The sequence below is a fragment of the Rhinolophus hipposideros genome, assembly GCF_964194185.1.
Source record: "Rhinolophus hipposideros genome assembly, chromosome: 6".
Taxonomy (NCBI): Eukaryota; Metazoa; Chordata; class Mammalia; order Chiroptera; family Rhinolophidae; genus Rhinolophus; species Rhinolophus hipposideros.
The window spans coordinates 77,593,007-77,614,540 of NC_138052.1; the positions used below are offsets into that span (position 1 = coordinate 77,593,007).

The 21,534-nt window shown below is 37.1% G+C and overlaps 1 protein-coding gene across 1 annotated transcript in view; it reads left to right on the plus strand.

Moving 5' to 3' along the window:
• The window catches only part of MAP2 (microtubule associated protein 2), a 255,906-nt gene extending 239,773 nt beyond the window's left edge, over positions 1-16,133 (plus strand). The window contains exons 17-20 of the mRNA XM_081051061.1: positions 6,301-6,393; positions 8,290-8,371; positions 11,878-11,990; positions 12,209-16,133. Coding sequence (XP_080907187.1) covers positions 6,301-6,393; positions 8,290-8,371; positions 11,878-11,990; positions 12,209-12,424 — 504 coding nt within the window. The 3' untranslated portion in view covers positions 12,425-16,133. The remainder of the gene's footprint in view (positions 1-6,300; positions 6,394-8,289; positions 8,372-11,877; positions 11,991-12,208) is intronic.
• Positions 16,134-21,534: the final 5,401 nt, after the last annotated feature.

A 21,534-nucleotide genomic window follows, 5' to 3' on the forward strand; every position in this document is an offset into this window, starting at 1 on the left:
AGAGGGATCATTAGAGAGGCAAGAAGGAGGAAATGAAATGAGTGAAACATGGAGTGGTCTCTTTTTTATTTATATTTTCTTTTAAAGTTTTAAGCATTATCTTGAAATCTTTTTTGGCCTTTCATATGCTCATCTGAATGAGTTGTTTTCAATTTTATGTTCCTGGAAAAAATGGAATTCTAGAGGCAATAAATTATAGTGTAACAGGATATTTGTCTTATTATATAAAATTATGATGGTCACCACTGTGAAGGTCCACTAAACACTACTAATGCGTAGGTAAATTCATAAAATTTAAATTATGTTTAAATTTAATTAAACTTAAATATAATTAAATTTAAATTCCTAAAATAAAATTTATAATTTTATAAACTAAAAGAGAAGGATTCAAGCATGTTTCAATTTTTTTTTTCTTATTCATATAAGTATTCTTTCATCAAACATTTACTAAGATTCTTCTGGGTACTATATGACAAAAGGAGAATGAGACAAAGCATGGGTCTACAATCTAGGCAGAAAATAGGTGATTTTTATTTTTTGCCCCCCTTGGTGTATTGCCTGTATTTAACTTTATTTTTTTTCAAAACCATTTTTTTCATCTCTTTAGGGCTAGAAATAAGTGCTGAATAAGAGAATAATAAAATACCACCATGAACTAAAAATACAGTCAACCCAGTATGAGGAAATACTGTACACTGAAATACATTATATTTCATTGACAAGGCGCCCTCTTTTTATGCAATAAAACTTTTATAACTATAATTCAAACATCTTTTGTAGGGTAATGAAAAGTTTTGAAGCTAGGCTTCATAAATAGTAATTATTTAAAAATATGAAAAATTACTGCTTTGGGTTTACAAAGTTGAGACCTGTAGAGTACTTTTTCTTTTTCTTCTTTTTTTTTTTTTTTTTTTGCTTGCTGTTCATTTATAAGCCAAGGAAGGACATAGGGATAGCCTTCAATCTCAGGTTATTTTCAAACAACTGGACAGACTGTTTAAAAGTTACTGTCTTTACCAACTTTGTTAACTATTCCTTAAAATGTCTTAAAAATTTAAACTAAAGAAAAAATGTAATTTCAAGGAATTATAGCATATGAACTTATTATCTGTTAATTTTCATGAATCACATGCTGTTCTAGTCATAACTTCCCTTCCATAACTCACCCACTGAGAGACCAGTTAAAAGTATTTAACAGAGAGGCTAATGATTGAACTCAATGCCTATTCTACCAAAATGATCTTTCCACAACCGAAATGCCCATCAATCGACAATTGGATAAAGAAACTGTGGTACATTTATATAATAGAGTATTACTCATCATAAAAAAGAATGAAATCTTACATTTGAACAACATGGATGGACCTTGAGAATATTATGCTAAGTGAAATAAGTCAGTCGGAGAAAGACAAGTACCTTATGATCTCACTTATATGTGGAATCTAAGAACACAATTAATGAGCAAACAGAATAGAAATAAACTCAGAGATATAGAAAAAAACTATTGGTTGCTGGATGGGAGGGCAAAGGGATCGGGGAAAAAGTGAAGGGATTAGAAAGAGCAAATTAGGAGACACAATGTAGTCATGGGGATATGAAATACAGAATAGGAACTATAATCAACAATAATCAAAAGTTCTTTCCAAATTTTTCAGCATTATCTATTAACCCAAAAGTTTTCAAATATGTTTCTACTTTGCTGTGCCATGTGACACAGCCTGCATAGAAAAATTGGACTGACACCTTAACGGGCCCTCCAACTTATCCTTTTACTTTAGAATTCTGTGGAATTGTATGTTTTGACATAAACTATTTTTTCTATTTAAATGTGTACTCAACTGTATTTATTGTTTATATTTGATATGCTTTGTTTCGAAGAAGTTATTGGTTAGTATAAGCCATATTGGTTTATTAAAATTCAGACTGCATCATAAAGTTTGTATACCTGTATGCATTTTAATCAGGGCACAGGGTTGTTAACAGATGAGTTTTTGAAAAACATCATTTGCTACAGAGAACTTTCAGTTTTCAGGAATATCTGATGTAGGTCATATTTTTGTTTTAATATATGATGCCTCAGTACTCTATAGAGGCTAGATAAATAGTTTTTATTAAAATTGAATGTTATGGACTGGGAAACGCTTTTGAGAGAGTAGAAAAGTGTTTTTATGATGCAAGGACAAAGGAAGGCTTCGTTTTAAGCACTCCTGAGAAATGAGGCAAACCCAAAGGAAAAGCTTAATCCCCTGTAAAGTTAAAGGGAAGTCAGTTGAGTATCACTGTACACTACCCTTAAAAAAAAAAAAAAAAAAAAAAAAAAAAAAGGCATTTTTTTTCTATGGCAACATTCGAAAAAGAAATGATGTTGCAATTGATGTTCATACCCAGAAGATGCCTGAACAGCCTAGCTCTAGATTGTGGAAGAGGCAAGAACAGAATCCAAACTTTGGGACTCCCAGTTCCTCTCCATATCTCACTACCTTGAGCCAACATGTGGATCTTTTGGTAAAGCAAGAAGCATCAGAGAGTGTCAAACTATTAAAAGAAAAACAACCTCATTTTCAAGAAATTCACGTTGACATTCAGATTAATGCCTCTGGTTTATAAATTGTTCTACTAAAAACTGTAAGTTAGGATTGTATTTTCTTTTCTTTTATATTTTTCATATTTCTAATCTCTAGTAAGGGAGATTTACTATTGCTTACAGACATATTCTGCATTTTGTCTTCCTGTTCTTCCTTAGACTAACCCCACATGGGGGGAAAAAAGAGTTAATTTGTCTAAAGGAGCAATTAAACTTATATACAGAGAGAGTACAACGGCTGATCATTTCAGTTGAACCATCATGATAAAATCAAACTAGAGTTACACCAGGACTATCCAGAAAGTAATTGCAGTGTTCTTTCCTTGTATGTTTGATGAATACATAGAATTAGTAAAAAGTAAAATAAAATAATTCTGATTAATTATTCAATTACATTAACCTATTCTTTATAACTCTTCATGTTTCTATGACCCTTATGTGAATGAAAAGTCAACTGTATATGCAAGTAAATCACCAACGTTTGCCCATGAGACTGAAATCCTTTTTTGCTGGCCTCCCATTGTGGAGGGACTGACTCTTGAAGGATGATCTATCTTCAACTAGCAAGAGTTGATAACATAAAGCATGGGGATGAACTTGAAAATATAAACAAGGTCCGTAAAGTATGAAATGTAACACAATCTGGCCCAAAATGTAAAGTACTAAGAGAGCGCTGAAATATCAGAATTGCTGAGAACCCTGGTCAGAAGTTTTGATGCATTTAATAGGAAATAGGGAGTTTGGGAGAATTTTGAATAAAGCAGAGCTTTAGGAAGATGATCCAGCTGATTGATATAATACATTTCACTTCCATTATGAAGTATGCAGAAGGAAAGATTGTCACTCTTTCAAATCACCCCATTTTGCATTAATAGTACAAGTAAAACTTTTGGATGAAAGAAATTGATAAAGATTAAAATGTGTTGTAGAGTTAATCTTGGGTAATGATTATTCAAATATCTTTTTCCATATCATAAATATAAAAAATTAGTTAATTGGCCAAATAGAAGTTTGTTATATACATTTTTAGACAGTCTTTAACATGTTAAACTAATTTTTCTTTGACATAGGCTTTTAAGAAAATATAAGTTCAATGAAAATTCTCCCCAAAGAAAGGTATTTTTTTTTATTTTAAATTTTATTTAGATCCATCCATAGAACATGGAGAGTTAAAACTTAACTCTGATAAACAACTAACCTTGAGTGAAGCTTTATCCTTTGCAACAGCCATCTATTTTTCTACTTTATGTAATTTTTTTGTGTGAGAACTGCTGGTATTTGTGGAATTAATTCTCTGAGGTGTTAATTATTTGTAAATGATCCTAGAGATCTTTGCCATGAAGATTGTCCTTTTTCTGAGGCATAAATGTGAGTCACATGGACTAGGTGGGTGCTCAGTTGCAAGTTGTCAAGCTAGAGGGTAAAATATACTGAGCATCAAGCATCCTTTGCCCTACGGGTTTTGTTTTCATCTACTCAACAATCAAGCACGTGAATGGTGACTATCAAACTTTCGCTCATTTTAGACAAAAGAGAGATACTCTGACCTACTACAAATACGGAAATATATAAAGAATGTGCCACTAATGCATGTAAAAGGTCTGTTTTACAGCATAGATTGGGGAGACATAGGTTGAGAAAGGCTACTATTGAAAAAGGCCAGCCAGTTCCTTCACTAGAAAATTTGTGACTCTCTAGAAAATCTGGGGCAAATCAACAGAAGTCAGGCTTAAAGTTTGAAGTTTTTAAGGTTTAAGTTATCTCTAATGCTGGCAATGTATGTGACCCCTTTGGGTTTGAATAATTTGTTTGGGAAATCATAAAAAGTGGCAAAAGTTGATGAAATGTTAGAATCAGATTCATACAACTGAATTTGGAATTTCCATTTTTGCAAAAAGTGGATCAAATTTAACATTGGGCTTTGATTATTTGGTCACGAGTCACTTGATTGGTGATCTGTAATGATCTCTAATTTAAAATTTGTAACTAAAATAGGAAAATCTGTATATCCCCAAGGACTAGAAAAATGGCTTTGGTGAATTCTATTTCATTGCCAAAATAATTAGATCTTCATGGAGAATAATTAAAAGTATTATTGTTAGAAATAATAAATCAAAATCATTTCCTTTCTAAAAATAATTTATCTTTGTGGTTTGAAATTTGATGGTCCTTATTGACTTAAAGGAATCTGCGTGTGCAGTTTACATGAAACTCTTAGAGTGCAACTATACTTATTGTTAGATATAGATTCCCTTTTTTTAAGATGTTTATTATGCCCCAAAGGGTGGCCTGATCATCATGCCTTCTGAATTCAGATTTTGACAAGAGGCCCTTCCCTTGGGCTGCCAATGAGAGTTGTTAGTGATATTTCCCTGTAAGGGACAGCTGTCTTGTCAGTGTTGGGCAGACATTGCAATTTAAGTGTTGTCTAGTCAAAAACAGTCAGGTTTCACATCCTCTTGAATTTTTTATTTTTATTTTTTTGCAGACCAAGAGATATGATACTATTTTGGGGCACAGCTATGTATCTAGGATAAATTTATTTAGCTATGTTTTTATATATACAAGAGGGTAAATTGTCCCCTAAAGCATTGAAAATGCGATTTCTGTTCAGCTTTTGGGAGAGTGGTGGGGGGAGAAGAGTAGTACTATTAGACAAAGTAAAATCAAACAAACAACAACAAAAATAAACCTTTCTTTCCATGCTTACATTTCTTATCTGCCCTCCCAGACATGCAGAATTCCAAAGACACATCACAAGAGTTATTACTTTGCACATTACATTACACCAGAATGTCTTTTCAGATCTGGATTTGCTATTGCCTGGTTGTGCTATTGTCTTCCGGAAGAATGCTGAATTCCTGAAAATAAAATACCTAAGAAATAAAATACCTAACCTCAAATCTGTTGGACGCAAGCAAGTTCTGGACTACCCCTACATGACCTAGTACAACTCAGCTAACTAATGGTCTTTGGTTTTCTCCCCTCTAAAAATGGAAAGAGTGCTTCTGCACCCCCCATACAATAGGAATGTCTATTTATGAGCAGTTGTCGGAGAGGCGTTCCAGAAGGCCACTGAGCCAAACCGGATAAGGATAAGCCCTTTCAGCAGAGGAGGCCCAGAGCCTTGTTGGTCCTCTTAGAAAACTAGAGGTTCTTCCCTTGAATGAATGAGAAACCTCACCTGTAGCTTTCACTGGACCAATTATGAACCGCACCTATGGTGTGTGGACCAATGATACGGTTAAGTCAAGTGTCCTAGGTCATTTGTAATTGTGATGACCTACAGGATTAAGGGGGGAGGCGGCTGGGCACTGGCATATCTTTCAGGATCCTGGGCTGAACTACACTGAGCTGTGCTGCTAGCCTTTCCATAGAGTGAACCTGAGTCCCAATGTTGCCCACAATATTGGAAGCCTCCTCCTTACCAATGATCACATTTTATTTTTCTGTTCCTCTCATTCTTTCCAGATTATACCTGCCTACAGCTGGGATATCTAAGGTTCTCACACATTTGAGCCTTGGGAGCACCAGGCAATAGAGCCTCAGAATTGTATGATAGATCTACTCTTTAGTTCCAGTGTTAGTTTTTTCTCTTAAGTGATTCCATAGGTAGGTGGGAGTTCAGAGCCTTTTTGGCATTACCCATTCTGGTTCCCTGTACCCAGCATATTGAAAGAAAAATGTACAGTGAAGTTACCTCCAATTCCTTTTAGGTTAGGATTTTAAACAAGAAGATCGATTTTAGCAAGGTTCAGTCCAGATGTGGTTCCAAGGATAACATCACACATTCTGCTGGGGGCGGAAATGTAAGTAGAAGCTTCTATTAGAAAGCTATCCTGATTGTGTGAAGCCATCTGCATAGCCAGCACCCTGTCTCCTTTCCTATTTCCTTCCCAACACACTCCTCCTTCTTGTTGCTGTTCCCCTGGTCTGGGAGCTGTCAGCTTTGCATTTTTGGTGATGGGCTTCCCATCCTTCCCTGTAAAATCATTAGCCGATGTCTTGCTTTTTGTTGAGGAAGTAAACATTCACGAGGTGCACCATGGTTTTCAGGGGGTTGGAAAACCCACTTCACTTGCCAGTTTTGTTTGCTGGCCTTCAGCTTCAAGGGGTATCCTCATAATGCCTCTGTCCCCCTGCAAAAGCAATCCGGGCACACCCTTTTCTAGCTCCATTTAAATTGCTCTTGAGGCAAAGACCGATATACTTGAAAATATCCCAAGTGTGTAATGTCAATCTTTTGTGTTTCATTATTCATGAAAGTTAGGATACCACTGGGAATTGTACAAAACTGGAAGCATGGTTCATCTGTAATTCAAAGTGAAAGGATTCAAGTCCCAGTATATACGTCTTGATGGGATTTTTTTCTCTCTTAAATTGAGTGGAAATAATATCCTATGAGAGGAAGGGAAGGATGAATCCCTGTTTCTCAAATGTAGTTGAGGCAGAGTTGAAAGAGGCAAACTCAAGCCAGATCCTGTCACCTAAACTTCAGGTCCTGGCCATTTATGACTCAAGTAATTTATAGAGCATCAAAACCAGAATTCTCACCTGTCTAATAACTCTTGGCTGCTTGCTCTTCAACGGCAGAGATGGAGTCAGTGAAAGAGACAATTAAGTGCTTTCTCCAGGAGCTGTCGCCTGATTCTTGAAGTAGCTCCACTGAGAAAAATGTCACTGTCATGGGAAGCTCATAGCAAGGTTTGCCGGGTTCCTCCAGGATGCTGGACTAAGCCTCAGAGCCAGGATTTACTTGGCCAAAGTCATCCTCCTCCCTGTCGCCCTGTTATGCACACCACCTGATAGTCTCACAGAAGCAGTGTCAGTCCTGGTAAATCGCTTGAGGGGATCAGAGGATAGACGCAGCTATCCTCTGCTGCAGGTGCTGCTGGTCAGAATTCCTAAGTGGAAAGGAATACATTGAGATCACTAACAATCTTAAAGTAAGGAGGGAAGCCTCTAATATCCAAAACAATAGTCTGAAACGTTCCTCTGGAGAAGAATCGCTTATTCAAAAATACAGATTCCCTGGCCCCATTTCCATACTTTCCCATTCAATAATTCCCATGTACTTCTAATGCAAATAGACAATTGACCACACTTGGAGAAGCACTGTTTCAAATATTGGGTGAGGTAATAATTTCAATAAAACACAAAGAAAGGAAAAAAAATGTTTCTATCATTTTAAATTTTGGTCCCCAAGAAAAATTCCATTTAGCCAAGACATGACAATAATATTTTAGAAAAGCATTTTTAAAGCTGTCTTCTTCTTATATCTTAAAGCAATGTTGGTCTTCTTGTAACTATGAGCAATGTGGGTCACTTTGATGTAAAAGTCACTTTTTAAAAAATAACTCATCTCTTTACTTGTCTCTTTGCTTATGGAAAAGTTGAACATGGTGTGGCTTCTTTCTCTGAGTGGAAGCTTGCTTTATTAACCCAGGTGTTTTATCCTCATGGCACAATCTCTTTTCTACTAATAAAATCTTCTATTCTAGGATTTTCTTTCACTTGGGTCCTTCTTTCCAATCAAACATGTGGGAGGACGTATGGGAGATTATGTTTTCCTGTGTGTGTATGTATTTCAGTTTGGGTTCCTGGATATGTTGTTGTGAGTTTGGATGTTTCTAGATTTTATGTATGAGCTTGGGGGCTTGTCCAGGTCTAGACTATTTTAGGCACATATTGTGTGTTTCACACAGGTACAGATTGTTACCAAGAAGATAGACCTAAGCCATGTGACATCCAAATGTGGCTCTCTGAAGAACATCCGTCACAGGCCAGGTAAATAAATATTTTTTAGTAGCTTGAGAAATATTAAATTGGATTTAAGAAATTGACAATCAAAATTTTTGTTGTTGTGAAATACCTAATGGGAAGGATGTTTCAAAATCCTGATACTTAATGCTTTTATTAACAAAAACTTAAGTTAGAAATTTGGGCATCTTCATTGGGACAAGTAAACAATTACCACAAACAGGCCATACATTACAGGACAGGTTAAAAATTAAAAGGTATATATGATGCATTTATCTCCAGGTACTCAACATGCTTGTTTTTGAAGCTCTTTAAAATACATTGGGACATGTATCCTTACATAATTACATAGACTAAAAGCAGCATTTCTAAAGATTTTTCATAAACTTGTTTTTTTCTACATAACGTGAAATAAGGATTATGCTTAAGCAAAGCTGAAGAAATGTATTTATCTGCTGAATTTCTCAGATCCAATAGTAGGTCAATAAACAGTATGAAACCTCAGGATAATGCAATGCTTCCCCAACTTATTTCACCATGGACCTTTTGTTTTTCTAGAATAGCTCATAGGACTAGTGCTCTAAAGAAGAATTCATGTTCAGACTTGCTAGCGATTTTTCCCTCTTTAAAGTATGAATCTAACATATGATGAGTCATTTTTTCTGAGTATCATGTATTATATATTTTTTGCTAAATTCCACCTTGACATATACATAATATAAATAATGGACAATTGTCTAATTTGTAATTTTCCTGAGAATATTTTGATACAATTTGTATATATAATTGAATTATAAAAGGACAAGAGGAAGCAATTGGTTTTAATCATCTATGCTCAGCATCTTAATTAAACCAGGTAATAGATTATTTCTATTTAAGATTGTCTCAAGTGTTATCAGAAACTAGGTAGAAGAACGTTTGAGCCCAATTAGATGTCTGACCATGAGAAGATTATTAAGAAGCATCTATTAGTTGAAAAACAAAGGTGAATAGAATACATTTCAAAATGGATAAATGCATTAGATGGGTAAATGTCTAGAAATCAGGCTTTACTTTGGCAAAAGGTATTCATAAAGCAAGTCAAGAAGTTAGAAACTACACATATGGAATCTCCGTTACTCGTTTCAGAACTGCTACCCTTGAATTAGCTTCTGTCACTCATAAGGCGGCAGGGACATGGCCACATACTGCCTGTCTTCACAATTCCCCTGTGTATAACTCAAACCTACAAACACTTAGCTGACTTTGTACTGCTATGTCAACAATGTCACTGAAGTACGTGGCCATGCTATTTTCTTCCAGAATACAAAACAAAATATTGGATTCTTTAATTCCAGACAGTAAGTATACAATTAGTTAAATTGACCGGGGGTTTTCATGCACAGAAAAATCTTACGTAGAAAAGGAAAGTGTAAGATTTACTGGTCATGAAAGACTATTGTCATGGACTCCCACCTATTTCTAAATCTAGATCTTAATTTCTATAATAATGCAATCAGATGACTAAATTCATAAAGAAGTGTTAGCACAAACATCCTTGACAACAGCAAGTTTTTCACGAAGTTACTTTGGAATGGGGAACGTTTAAGGAGATGGTAAATGAACAGCTTAACACCTGGAGGTACAGATTGAAATATCTGGTCTTACTGACTTCACTTCAGGACATATGAAGCTTGACAAAGATTATACTGCTCCTGGTGGGTGCCAGAATCCTTCAGAACCAAAGGCCCATATATCTAAATTCAAATGGGCTTTTCTAACAGTTGCTTAAAAATTTCTAGTAGGACTTCAACAAAAATGGACTTCTCAAGCTTCCTTTTCCGAACATATTTTGGGTCGATATTACATTATTTTTTCTCTCTCTTAAGATACAGTTCAACAAAAATTTTAACAAGATTATATTGACACAACATATAATCATAAAAGTAAGCTTGAAAAGGCAATTTCTATTAGAGGCTACCAAAAAAATACAAAAGTAAGGTCCCAAGAAAGTCAATCTCATCTAGTTGAAGCTTATATGTCCTCTAGCCTCTAACCAAGATAAGAGTGTTTTATGAATCACACTAATCCCATCACAACCAACAAGTGTGATGCAGATGGCCAGGTAAAGTTTCCTGCAGTAATTGCATATTTTGAGTGAAGGATAGCTATATGTCTCCTGTAAGCATGAGTTAAATAACATCATGCACATCCTAACCCTCCAGAAGAAGAATGAATGGATGTACCTTCAAAATGCCATCCAATAATACTGTATAATATTAAAGGGTTCCTGGCCAGGTAGTTGGGAGCTAATCTAATTATCTGGGTATTTCATGAGAAAAACAACACAAGATCTAACAGACCTGTGAAATCTTAACAGACCTTTCTCTTTGATCTGCAAAGATAAATAAGCATAAAGATTCCACAATTTAAAAAAAAAAGAAACAATGTCCATATTTCCATAGAGTTCTTTATGTATTTTTTCCCAAATCAAAATCCCAAGAAGGATGCAATAATAGTAGAGGATCACATCGCTTACCAATGGCATTCCAAAAAAATACATACAACCAAAACCAACTTGCTAATGAAAGTGAAAGCCAATCTCTTACGTGGAGGTAGGTAAAGGACTCTAATCCAGCTTTTCTCCAGATAAGAGACATCAGCAGACACACAGAAGTGTTCAAGGACAAGCTGAAGGACAACAAATACTTACCCAGAGTGAACTTTTATTTGCAAGCTTGAGAAAGGCAGGAAGCCATGCAGAGATTGAAAGACCACACTGAAGCGTGGCTCGTGGCACTCTCATTTATCAGCAGATCCTCAAGTTTCAGACTAATTAGCAATTAGGAAAATGGCATGGTCAAAACTCTGTCTTAATATTAGCAGATCAAAGTCTATGTCAGGTAGTTCTTATGACATCTGTACAAGAATTGGATCTCCTAAGATTCTCTTCCTATGGCTCCATCTACTAATTAAAATGGGAAGCTCTTAAAGCTTACTCGTTACACTTACCTCCTAACTCCTGTTTTGTGAGACAAGCTAGTAATGTTGAAAATTAACAAGTGAATGTATTACCTATGTATTTCTAGCCTAATAGTTCTTTGGACAAGTGACCTATTACCATGAAGAAGAATAAAGAAGAGCTTCATCTCAATATAATTTGCTCCCATTGGAATAAGAAACTAAATATCCCAAGTTTTAGAAAGGAAGCAATAATGTATTTTCATTGTGTTATTTTTAGGGTATTTATTTACAGATAAAAGAAACCTCCCTGATATCTTAGTTTAGACATGGGTAGAGAAGAAAGGTACCGATATGTAAAGTAATTATAATGGTACAAAAAAGGATTTCATTATCTTGGATGATAGGGGAAAATGTTAAGGACCAGAAATTATAAAAGATTTCTTTCACATCCATGGACAGAGGTATAGTAGAGTTAGTTAAGCTTGTTGTTTGGGATGGTCTATCTCCTATAATCATTTTTTTGGAAACAGTTACCATAAATATAAAATTTAATTTTAGCAAGACATTTAAAAGCCTTTCTCCTCTCCTAGGTGGTGGGCGTGTGAAAATTGAAAGTGTAAAGCTGGATTTCAAAGAAAAGGCCCAAGCTAAAGTTGGTTCACTTGACAATGCTCACCATGTACCTGGCGGTGGTAATGTCAAGGTAAGATATAAAGTCCTGAGCCGACTTTGCCTTTTTTTATTCAATTCTTCTGAAATACTCATCAAAATGGGTCCCAGATTGAGACTTGGATATATAGGAAGTAGGGAATAGCTGAGCTGAATAGAAGTGAAATTAACATCTGTTCTGGGATCGGGAGAAATAGCTAAGGGCCAGTTAAGCTACTGGAGTTAATGAGGACTGATGCTTGTCTTGAACAGATTGACAGCCAAAAGTTGAACTTCAGAGAGCACGCTAAGGCCCGTGTGGACCACGGGGCTGAGATCATCACACAGTCCCCAGGCAGATCCAGTGTGGCATCCCCCCGACGACTCAGCAACGTCTCCTCTTCGGGAAGCATCAACCTGCTCGAATCCCCTCAGCTTGCCACTTTGGCCGAGGATGTCACTGCTGCACTCGCTAAGCAGGGCTTGTGAATATTTCTCATTTAGCTTCGAAGTCATAATATTTAGGCATGAGCTCTTGGCAGGAGTGGGCTCTGAGCAGGTGTTATGTTCATTCCTTACAAACTATAAAATAAATAATCTCATTCCCAAACTCTAGTAATTGTTACAATTTTATAAAAAAATGAATAGTATATGCAGAAATTGACTTGATTTCCATTTGCAACAGGAAGACACTGGCTTTACATGAATACAATTGGACGATTATTTTTGCTCTGCTCTGTTTTGCATGGAGTATTATGATTTTAAAAATTGCATTTTTACCTTTCATGTGCCTGAAGGCTATCCACTACATTCTGAAAGGCCTTGTTAAAATCCAAGCTGCTCATTTCACTATTCTGTTGCTGGGTGAAAAGATAAAAGCTGCCCATTGTAACTTATTACAGGTTAAATTAAATCAAGGAGTCTGACTGCAGGAAGGGAAGAGCATGTAAGAAATAAGTTTTTTTTTTTTTTAAGTGTTATTTTGTATAAATGGGAAGAAAGATTCAATTAAGTTATTAACATTTGGGACCTGGATAATTATATCAGAGTATAAGTCAGTTCAATAAATTATTTAACTAATTAAAAAATAGGTACAAAGCATTTGAGCTGTGGTTGAGGAAGTGGTATAAAAGTGCTCTATTAGGAATGAAGCACTTTCATTAGGATGGACTCGTGTCTGATTAGAATGTAAGTTGATCAGCTAGATTTGTGTCCACACTACCAGTTTCACACCCCCTTTTCATCTGTTTGATACAGTATTATAGATATAAATATATATATATATATTTCTCTGTGGCCATTTGTGATACTTCCTCATATACTTGAATATTATACTTCCTTATTCACAGTATCTGTGTCTCCTGCACCCTTTGGTGTTGCAATTTTAGGTATGTGAAAGTAGATGTTAGCAGGGTTCTTTCCCTATTTAAAAAAAAAATACATTAAAAAGACAAAAAGTTTTAGCATGAAGTTGCTTTCTGTAACAACTCAAAGCTGTAACCCTGTTTTAGTGCCAGATACAAGTCTCCCGTGATGCTAGAAAAATTTATTTTTCTTTGCTTTCACCAACATGGAGTTTGTGGGGGGGGGTCCAGTTATACATAAAAGGGTTTACAGATTGTCGGTTTAAGATTATAGATTTATCTCATTTTGAATCATGGAATAGTTTGGGTTTTATTTCTCCAATCATTCATGAAGGACTTGTTAAGATTTCTTCTTCCCTTTTTTTTTTTTTTTTTTCCATTTGCTAAAGTTGAAACTAACAGTGGGAATTTGGGACATTATCCCATTCTTTCAAATAGTACCAGGTTATTAAATTATCTGATAGAAGGTATTTGCCTTCTTTACCCAAGTAAAGATCCCTCGACCAGAAAGGAAAAATACAGTATTTTGAGAAAGTATGGCCACAAAACATTTGAGATGCAGATATCTAAATCAGTTTTTTCAGGACTCCAAAGTTGCACTCTGTACAGGAATACTGTATGACTTAGCGTTACTAATCAGTAGATAATACTGTTCTAGCTTTAGATACAGTCTAGAAATCACAAATCAATTAATTAATTTCTCTCACAAATCATTCATCTTAGACTTATGAATAAGCAATGAATTAGTCAATGGCCTGAATAAGGCAATGAGTTACCAGGCTGAGTGGATGTATTTTAGTATTTTATCTATTTTTTTTCTTGCTCGGGGCTAGTGGGTTGGATCTGAACAGTTACAGGCAGATGATCTGGTAGGTGTTTGAGCCAAATCAATTCCTGAATATAAGGGAAGAAATGATGAGCATGGATGAGGCAAAGAGGAAGTACAGTAGCATTTAAGAAAGAAGCCAAGAAATGCAAAGACAGAGACATGGATGCCGTTTTGTGACTCACTGGATATTGCAACCAATTTGATTTCCACAAAAGAAACTCTAAGAGCAAATGTGTACCATTCATTCTCAACCAAGAGGTTTTACATAGGCAAACATGTCTGAAACTATTTATAAATCAGTTATTTTAGACAACAATCAAGATGTTAGAAACTACTAAATAGGACTGTGGATGTGTCTGTTTCCTGCCAGATAATTTCTATGAGGTCTGATTTGACCAATCTGGACATTTTGTCCATCACCTTCCCTTGAAATGTACCAGAAAACAGGAGAAGAAAGAACAGTCACGTGGGGACTTATGGTATTTTCTTACATGTTTGATAGTGTTAGGTGGTTGAAGTTCTCAGGAAAGAAGTTAATAGCTGGTTAGAACAGGTTTAACAAGTGAAACAAGTATTTTCAACTTGGTTTACGTTTTTTTTTGTAAAAGTTAAGAATAAGTGAACATGCTCTACATATTAAAATTCAGTTTCTTACAAAGACACATCCAAAATAAAGATTATATAAAGCAAGCACTGTTATTGGATTTGGCGTTAAAACAAATGTTTATTTCAAATGACAGCAAAATTATAATAAGTGCTCTTCCTTTGTATGGAAATGTGATTCTTTATATGTTTATCAAAAAGAAACTGATCATTTGTACCAGTAAAAGAGAGAAACATGCAGGATAAATGTCTTCTTATGGGGATAAGTGGTGGAACCCATCTTGCCTTCACTCTCAAGATTAACGGCACAAATTAAGCTTTTTGAGCACCACTCTGTGGGGACATCCATACGCTGATCTAGAAATTATAGCTTCATAGTTCCAATTCTAGATCTATTAATGCCAGTTTCTCTCTCGCTTTAGCCTTTGAGAACCTGTTTAAAGATACATAAGTAATCCAGAGCTGTGAAGAGTTAAAAGGCCAACTTCAGTGAATTCATCTCTCTGGGTCGCCTGCAACCAATAATTGAATACCTTACAATAATGCAGGAAAGATCCGAGTTTATGATGAGTTTCAAAGGCCATGTTCACTTAGGAACCAACTCTCTCTGGATTCTCCTGCTGAGTTCCAGCAGGGTGATGGGCTGAAATCCCACCCACAAGCAAGACACCTGTGCAACATCAACTAGGTATGGCTGAAGAGGTTAAAGAGAGAACTTTGTTAAATGGAAAAATGTAGTGATGGCAGTTGGCCTTCTCCACATACTCATATCATAATACAGCAGGAAATGGGATCATCAACCAAAATATAACATCATGTCAGTATTACTAAAGAAATAATCTCAACATGGTTGATTCTGACTTAGCTGTAATTATAGTTTTTCTTATAGTTTTCATGTCACAAAAGGAGGGAAATAAACTATTTATGGTCTAAGTAACCAAAAAAACAAAAAGTAGATTTATGGCTTGGAAAGGCCAATTCTAGGCATTCCTTGAAAGATTGATGTGCTAAAATCAGCATTGATTTTTTTTTTTATTTTTTTTTTTTTTTTTACTCCTAGGATTTTTAGCCTTGGTGTGTAGGTTGAGGGCAAGTCCCTCTGCAGGAAAAAGCTTATTTTTGACCTCAGAAAATATCAATTATAAAAATCTACTTCAACTTTAGCAAAAAGAAAAAAAATATCAACAAAATGTATACTCTATGCTGGGATTCCAAGGTTCCAACGCTCCGCTACAAATCTGTGGGGGGTTTCTTTCTTCTGATAATTCTAGAGCCTGTTACCATAGAAAGGCATTTCTTCAATGGCTGGTTGTAGTTAGTTCATGTTTTTCAATCAAAATTTGCAAATGTATTTGTTGCTGTATAGTGATTGTTTTGCAAAATAAAATTGCTTGTCATCTAACTAATAGTTTCAGATTGTTTCTTCTCTGGGAAAGAAAATACATGTATCTCCCTTGTTTGTATGGAGATGCAGTGTGTGTGTGTGTGTGTGTGTGTGTGTGTGTGTGTACACACCATATATATATATATATATATATATATATACACATACTTTATATATAGTACACACACACACACACACACAGAAGGTACCAAAAAAAAGTATACACATTTTAAGAAAGGAAAACAACTGTATTAAAATTATACTGATGGTAACCACTTTGAGCCCCTGTCGTGCGGGGTGTCCAGTGGGGCGGCCTGTGGGGTCTCTGCTCCCGCTCCCCACATAAGAACGCAGGACATGGTGAGGCCAAAAAGGAACACCCACGGAGCCATAGGTAGGGGAGTCATACCACTATGGTCTCACTGGAGGCTGGGTTTACACGACGTGCGACCTGCTGTCCGCTTTGCTGCCACCCGACCAACTCTCCTCGACTCTCCTTACTCTCCTTCAGTCTCCTCCTTCACTCTCCTCGGCTCCCCTCCGTAGCCAAGGCAGTTATATCAGTGGCCAATGGCTTAATGGCTACAGCTGATGGCCATTCAGCCACAGCTGACGGCCATCTACTATCTGAGCCAGCACCTCTCCACATGAGGCCGAGAGCCTGGAAACTGCTTTCTGGGGCTCTGTCCCCACAGCACCTATTGTAATTGCAGAAGTCAAATGTGACTTGTATTCATCTTTTATTATCGGTATATATTGAGTATTAAATTTTTAATATAGTTTTTCCCTTCTCAAAATGTGTATATATTCTTTGGAGACATATATCCAACAAAAGAAAACTGTAAGTAGAAGGCTACAATTATCCTCTGAAACCCTACTATGTGTCAGGTCCTAGCACTACCGTAGCAGTATTACTACTACTATTACTATTACTATTATTACTACCATTATTATTATTACTACTAGCAGGATTACTATCTGCTGCAAGTGACAGATCTCAAATCAAATCGGCTAAGCATAAAGGCAAATTTATTGACTCAAGTAACCAACTAGTTAGGAGCATCTGCTTCAGGCCTGGATGGATCCAGGCACTCAAAAGATGTCATCAGGAATCTTTGTTTTTCCAAATCTTAGTTCTGCTTCCTCTGTGTTGGCTTCATTAACTGGCAGGCACCCCCACCCATCATGATGGTCACTGGAAGCTCCAGGTTTCACAACCTACAAAGAAAGTCTCTTTCCCAGTAGCACTAACCACAAGCCAGGATCTGGAAACCATTGAACTATTTGTGTCAGCTGCTTGTTTGTGCTGAATGGCCAGGCAGGCTTGGGTCACATATCCACTCCATTGCAGGTTGTTGGGATTGGAGGAGAGTAAAGCGAGGAGTGGCCTTATCTGAACTCCATGAACTAATAGTAGAGAGGAAATGTTCCTTCCAAAGTCAAGTCAGGCTGCTACAGCCAGAAAAGAGAGGAATGGAGGCTCTGCAGGTCGGAAGAACAGACATCCTGTACATCCATAGACCTTATTCTGTATCTTCATTTATTCGTTAGCTTCTTGCCACTCAAATTGTGCTCAGGCTTCACCTGGAGCTTGTTAGAAATGAAAATTTTCAGGCCCCACCCCAGACCGATTTATAACATTCCGGGAGGTGATACATCTGCAGTTAGAGAAGCACTCAGCTCATCCAACCCTTGCTAATATGCTGAAGGGGAGAGAACTTGGTTGCAGCCCACTAACAGGTAAGAATTAGTCCTAAGACTACTTGGTGATTGTAAATAATGCTGCGATAAACATATATCTTTATGAAAAAGTGCTTTCAAATTTTTCTCATAGTTACTCAGAGGCGGGATTGCTGGCGCATATAGTAGCTCTATTCTTCATTTTTTGAGGAACTGTTTTCCGTAGTGGCTGCACCAATTTACATTCACACCAGCAATGTACGAGGGTTCCTTTTCTCCACATCTTCTCCAACACTTATTTCTTATCTTACTGTTGGTAGCCACCCTAATGGGTGTGAGGTGGTATCTCATTGTGGTTTTGATTTGATTTGCATTCCCCTTAGTGACGTTGAGCATTTTCTTACATATCTGTTGGCCATCTGTATATCTTCCATGGAAAAATGTCTCTTAGGTCCTCTGCTCATTTCTTAATAAGATTGTATTGTTGTTGTTGTGGAGTTGTATGAGTTCTTTATAGATTTGGCGTATTTGCCCCTTCCTTATCAGAGGTATTGTTTGCAAATATTTTCTCCCATTCTTTCGGTTGCTTTTTGTTGTTGTTGTTATTGTTATTTTTCTGTTTAGAAGCTTTCTCGTCTGATATAGTCCCATTCATTTATTTTTGCTTTTATCTCCCTTGCCTTTGTGGTAAAGTTCACGAGACCCCTTGAGACCAAGGTCCATGAGGTTAGTGCCTGTGCTTTCTCCTCTGTATCTTCAGGTCTTAGATTCAAGCCTTTAATCTATTTTGAGTTCATTTTTGTGTGTGGTATCAGGTAGTTGTGTCAAAAAAAAAAAAAGGGCTACTCGAGACAACATCATCAACTCTAATGTCAAAGAGTTTAGTTACCAAGTAGTAGAAACTTGTGAATGGTGGAAAAAATTTTGTATTGGAAGTTTTCCAGATCTCCTATCTTTCTAGTTTGGCTGAAGCCTACTTCTCCTACCAATGGTTCCATTGCCTTCTATTCAGCCTTCCTTTGCTAATAAAGCAGATTTGGTACATTATAGCCAAAATCATTAGAGTTTCTCTTTAATAACTTTTTTTTTTTAAATTAACATCCACGTTGTCCTTCCAGGAAGTCTTTAAACGACAATGAATTAAGGTACTTATTTGTCTGGTCACATAAATCACAGTGAAAATCTTATTTCCTTTTTATTAACTAACAAGGCAAAGAAGAATTTACTTGCCTTGAGAAGAGACAAGAAACTCAGATATAATGTAGGGTAACAAAATAATGCTCTATGTAGTATGGGGGGAGGGAGAAGGAACTCTCCTTTTTACAACGTGGCACTTAGTTGTAGAACTACAACCCAAATAAATCCAAGTCGGAATGCTGTCAAAAGCACACAGCGCAGCAACCCAGAATTGTTCCAGAACACTGTCCTCACTAGGTTTTCCTGAGTATATTGAAGGAGCGTCACAGACATACTCCTGAAGCCCCCTTTTGCTCTCATGCCTTTCTGTCACATATACACCACAGCTTTTCCCATGTCTACTCCTTCAAACTCCATTCACATCTCCTGCCCCAGGCCTGGTTGAGGTAATAGACTGTGGCTTCCCGATGTGCCATGCTGGCCTGAACAGTGTTTTAAACTCAAGAGACTTCACACACACACACCAGATTTGGATGTTTGAAAAGTGAAAACATGTGGCAGCACTGGGCCTTCATTCTCTCATGATTACAATCAGCCGGAGCTGGTCAATGGGTTCCTCCACTTGGCTGCAGTCCCCACCTACTTGTTATTACTCCCAGCCCACTTTACTTTACTCATTACTGCAGGCAATAGACTCTGTAGTAGTTATAACCTCTGGCCTAGACCTACTTGTCTTTCTCTCCTTCATTTCTTCCTCATTCTGTGAAACAAAAACCCAAAAGAAGAAGCCCCTAATCCTAGAGTCGGGGAGGAAAAAGGTCAGGTTGGGTCAGATCAGAATCCTCAGGGAGACTGGGAGTCTGAGAAAACACTAGTTAATAGATGTTGATGCTTTCTCAATGAAAAAGAAAGTAAACATTTAAGTAGTACTTTTATCTGACAGTAGCAACGGGTAACTTTCATGTCCATGATAAATACATTTAAGATTCCGCTCCCACCTATATCATTACAGAAAAAGGGATAATACAGTGAAGTTTGTTTCCTTGTTTTCCCATCCTACGATAAATAAAAATCACATAGACGAGTGAGAAATGACAAAAACTATCAACTTACTCAGTAGGCCTGAACTTATAGGATATTTGTCTATTATTACTTTTGGAAGTAAAGAAAGGCATAGTGGAAAGATATTCTAACCTTGTCAAGAGAGTCACATGTTCTCAAACACAGGGCTGATATTCAGCCAGTTTCAAACAAACGTATACACATTTTAAGAAAGGAAAAAACTGTATTAAAGTTACACTGATGGTAACCACTTTGAACACCTCTTGTCATTGTAGAAGTCAAATATGACTTGTATTCATCTTTTGTTATTGGTGTATATTATTAACAAGTTTAATGCAGGATTTTCCTTTCTTAAAATGTGCATACATTTTTTTTTAAATTTTTTATTGGGGAATATTAGGGAACAGTGTGTTTCTCCAGGGCCCATCAGCTCCAAGTCGTTGTCCTTCAATCTAGTTGTGGAAGGCACAGCTCAGCTCCAAGTCCAGTTGCCATTTTCAATCTTTAGTTGCAGGATGTGCAGCCCACCATCCCATGTGGGACTTGAAATGGCAACCTTGTTGTTAAGAGCCATCTGGCTGCCCCTTAAAATGTGTGTACATTTTTTGGCACACTCTGTGTGTGCCTTACTCAGCTGAATAAGTTGCTACAGAATTGAGAAACTTGCTGCCCAAGCCTCCTCCTTACCAACACCCATCTTTGGCCACCCAGGCCTATGACCCTGGGCTCCACAGACATCTTCCAATTCAAGCATCCATAAAGTTAATGGCTGGTACAGCAAAGAGCCTCCAAGGTCCTGTTTAAGCTCCCCAAAAGTCCTGCCTTCCAGACACCACCACTAAGACCCCCCCTGTTAGGGGGTCTGTTCCCCCTCCAGCTTTTATAAGAAGCCCAATGGTCTATGCTGGCACCTGGCAGCCTGCTGGCCTGCCAGCCACCCCGCCGCAATCCTGTCTCTGCATTGCCTGCCTACCACAAGGCAAAAGAAGACTGGAGTCCCACAGAAGACACAGTGCCTTTTTTGGCATCCTGGGAGCAAATACCTGGTGCTCATATAACCATCCCTTAGCTATGATCACCTGCTTCCCGTCTTCATCATCTACCCTCCCCTCCAGAACTTCCCTCAGGTGATTGCTTATAGCAACCGCAATCACCACAGGACTTTTAACTCTTACCAGAGTATAGGTATGGGCAATAGGCACTGAGGAGGTAATGGGAGCTTCTGAGGCCAACCAGAGAAGGAGGTTTTGAGCAATAGATAGGCCCCATGGCGCAATGTGGGGCTAACCGGTATCTAAGGTAAATCCTTGTTATGGTCCCTGTTGAAATTCACCTCTACCTCAAGCCCACCGAAAGTCCAAATGAAGTGGGCATTAACAACATTAATTGTACACTTGTGTAGTGATTGTTTGTGCCAGGCATCCTTATAAACACCTAACTCCTATGAGTACTGTAATTAACAGTGTCCCCATTTTACAAATGAGAAAACTGAGGCATAGAGAGGTTGTTTAAAATTTAACAAGCAGAGTCAGAATTTGTA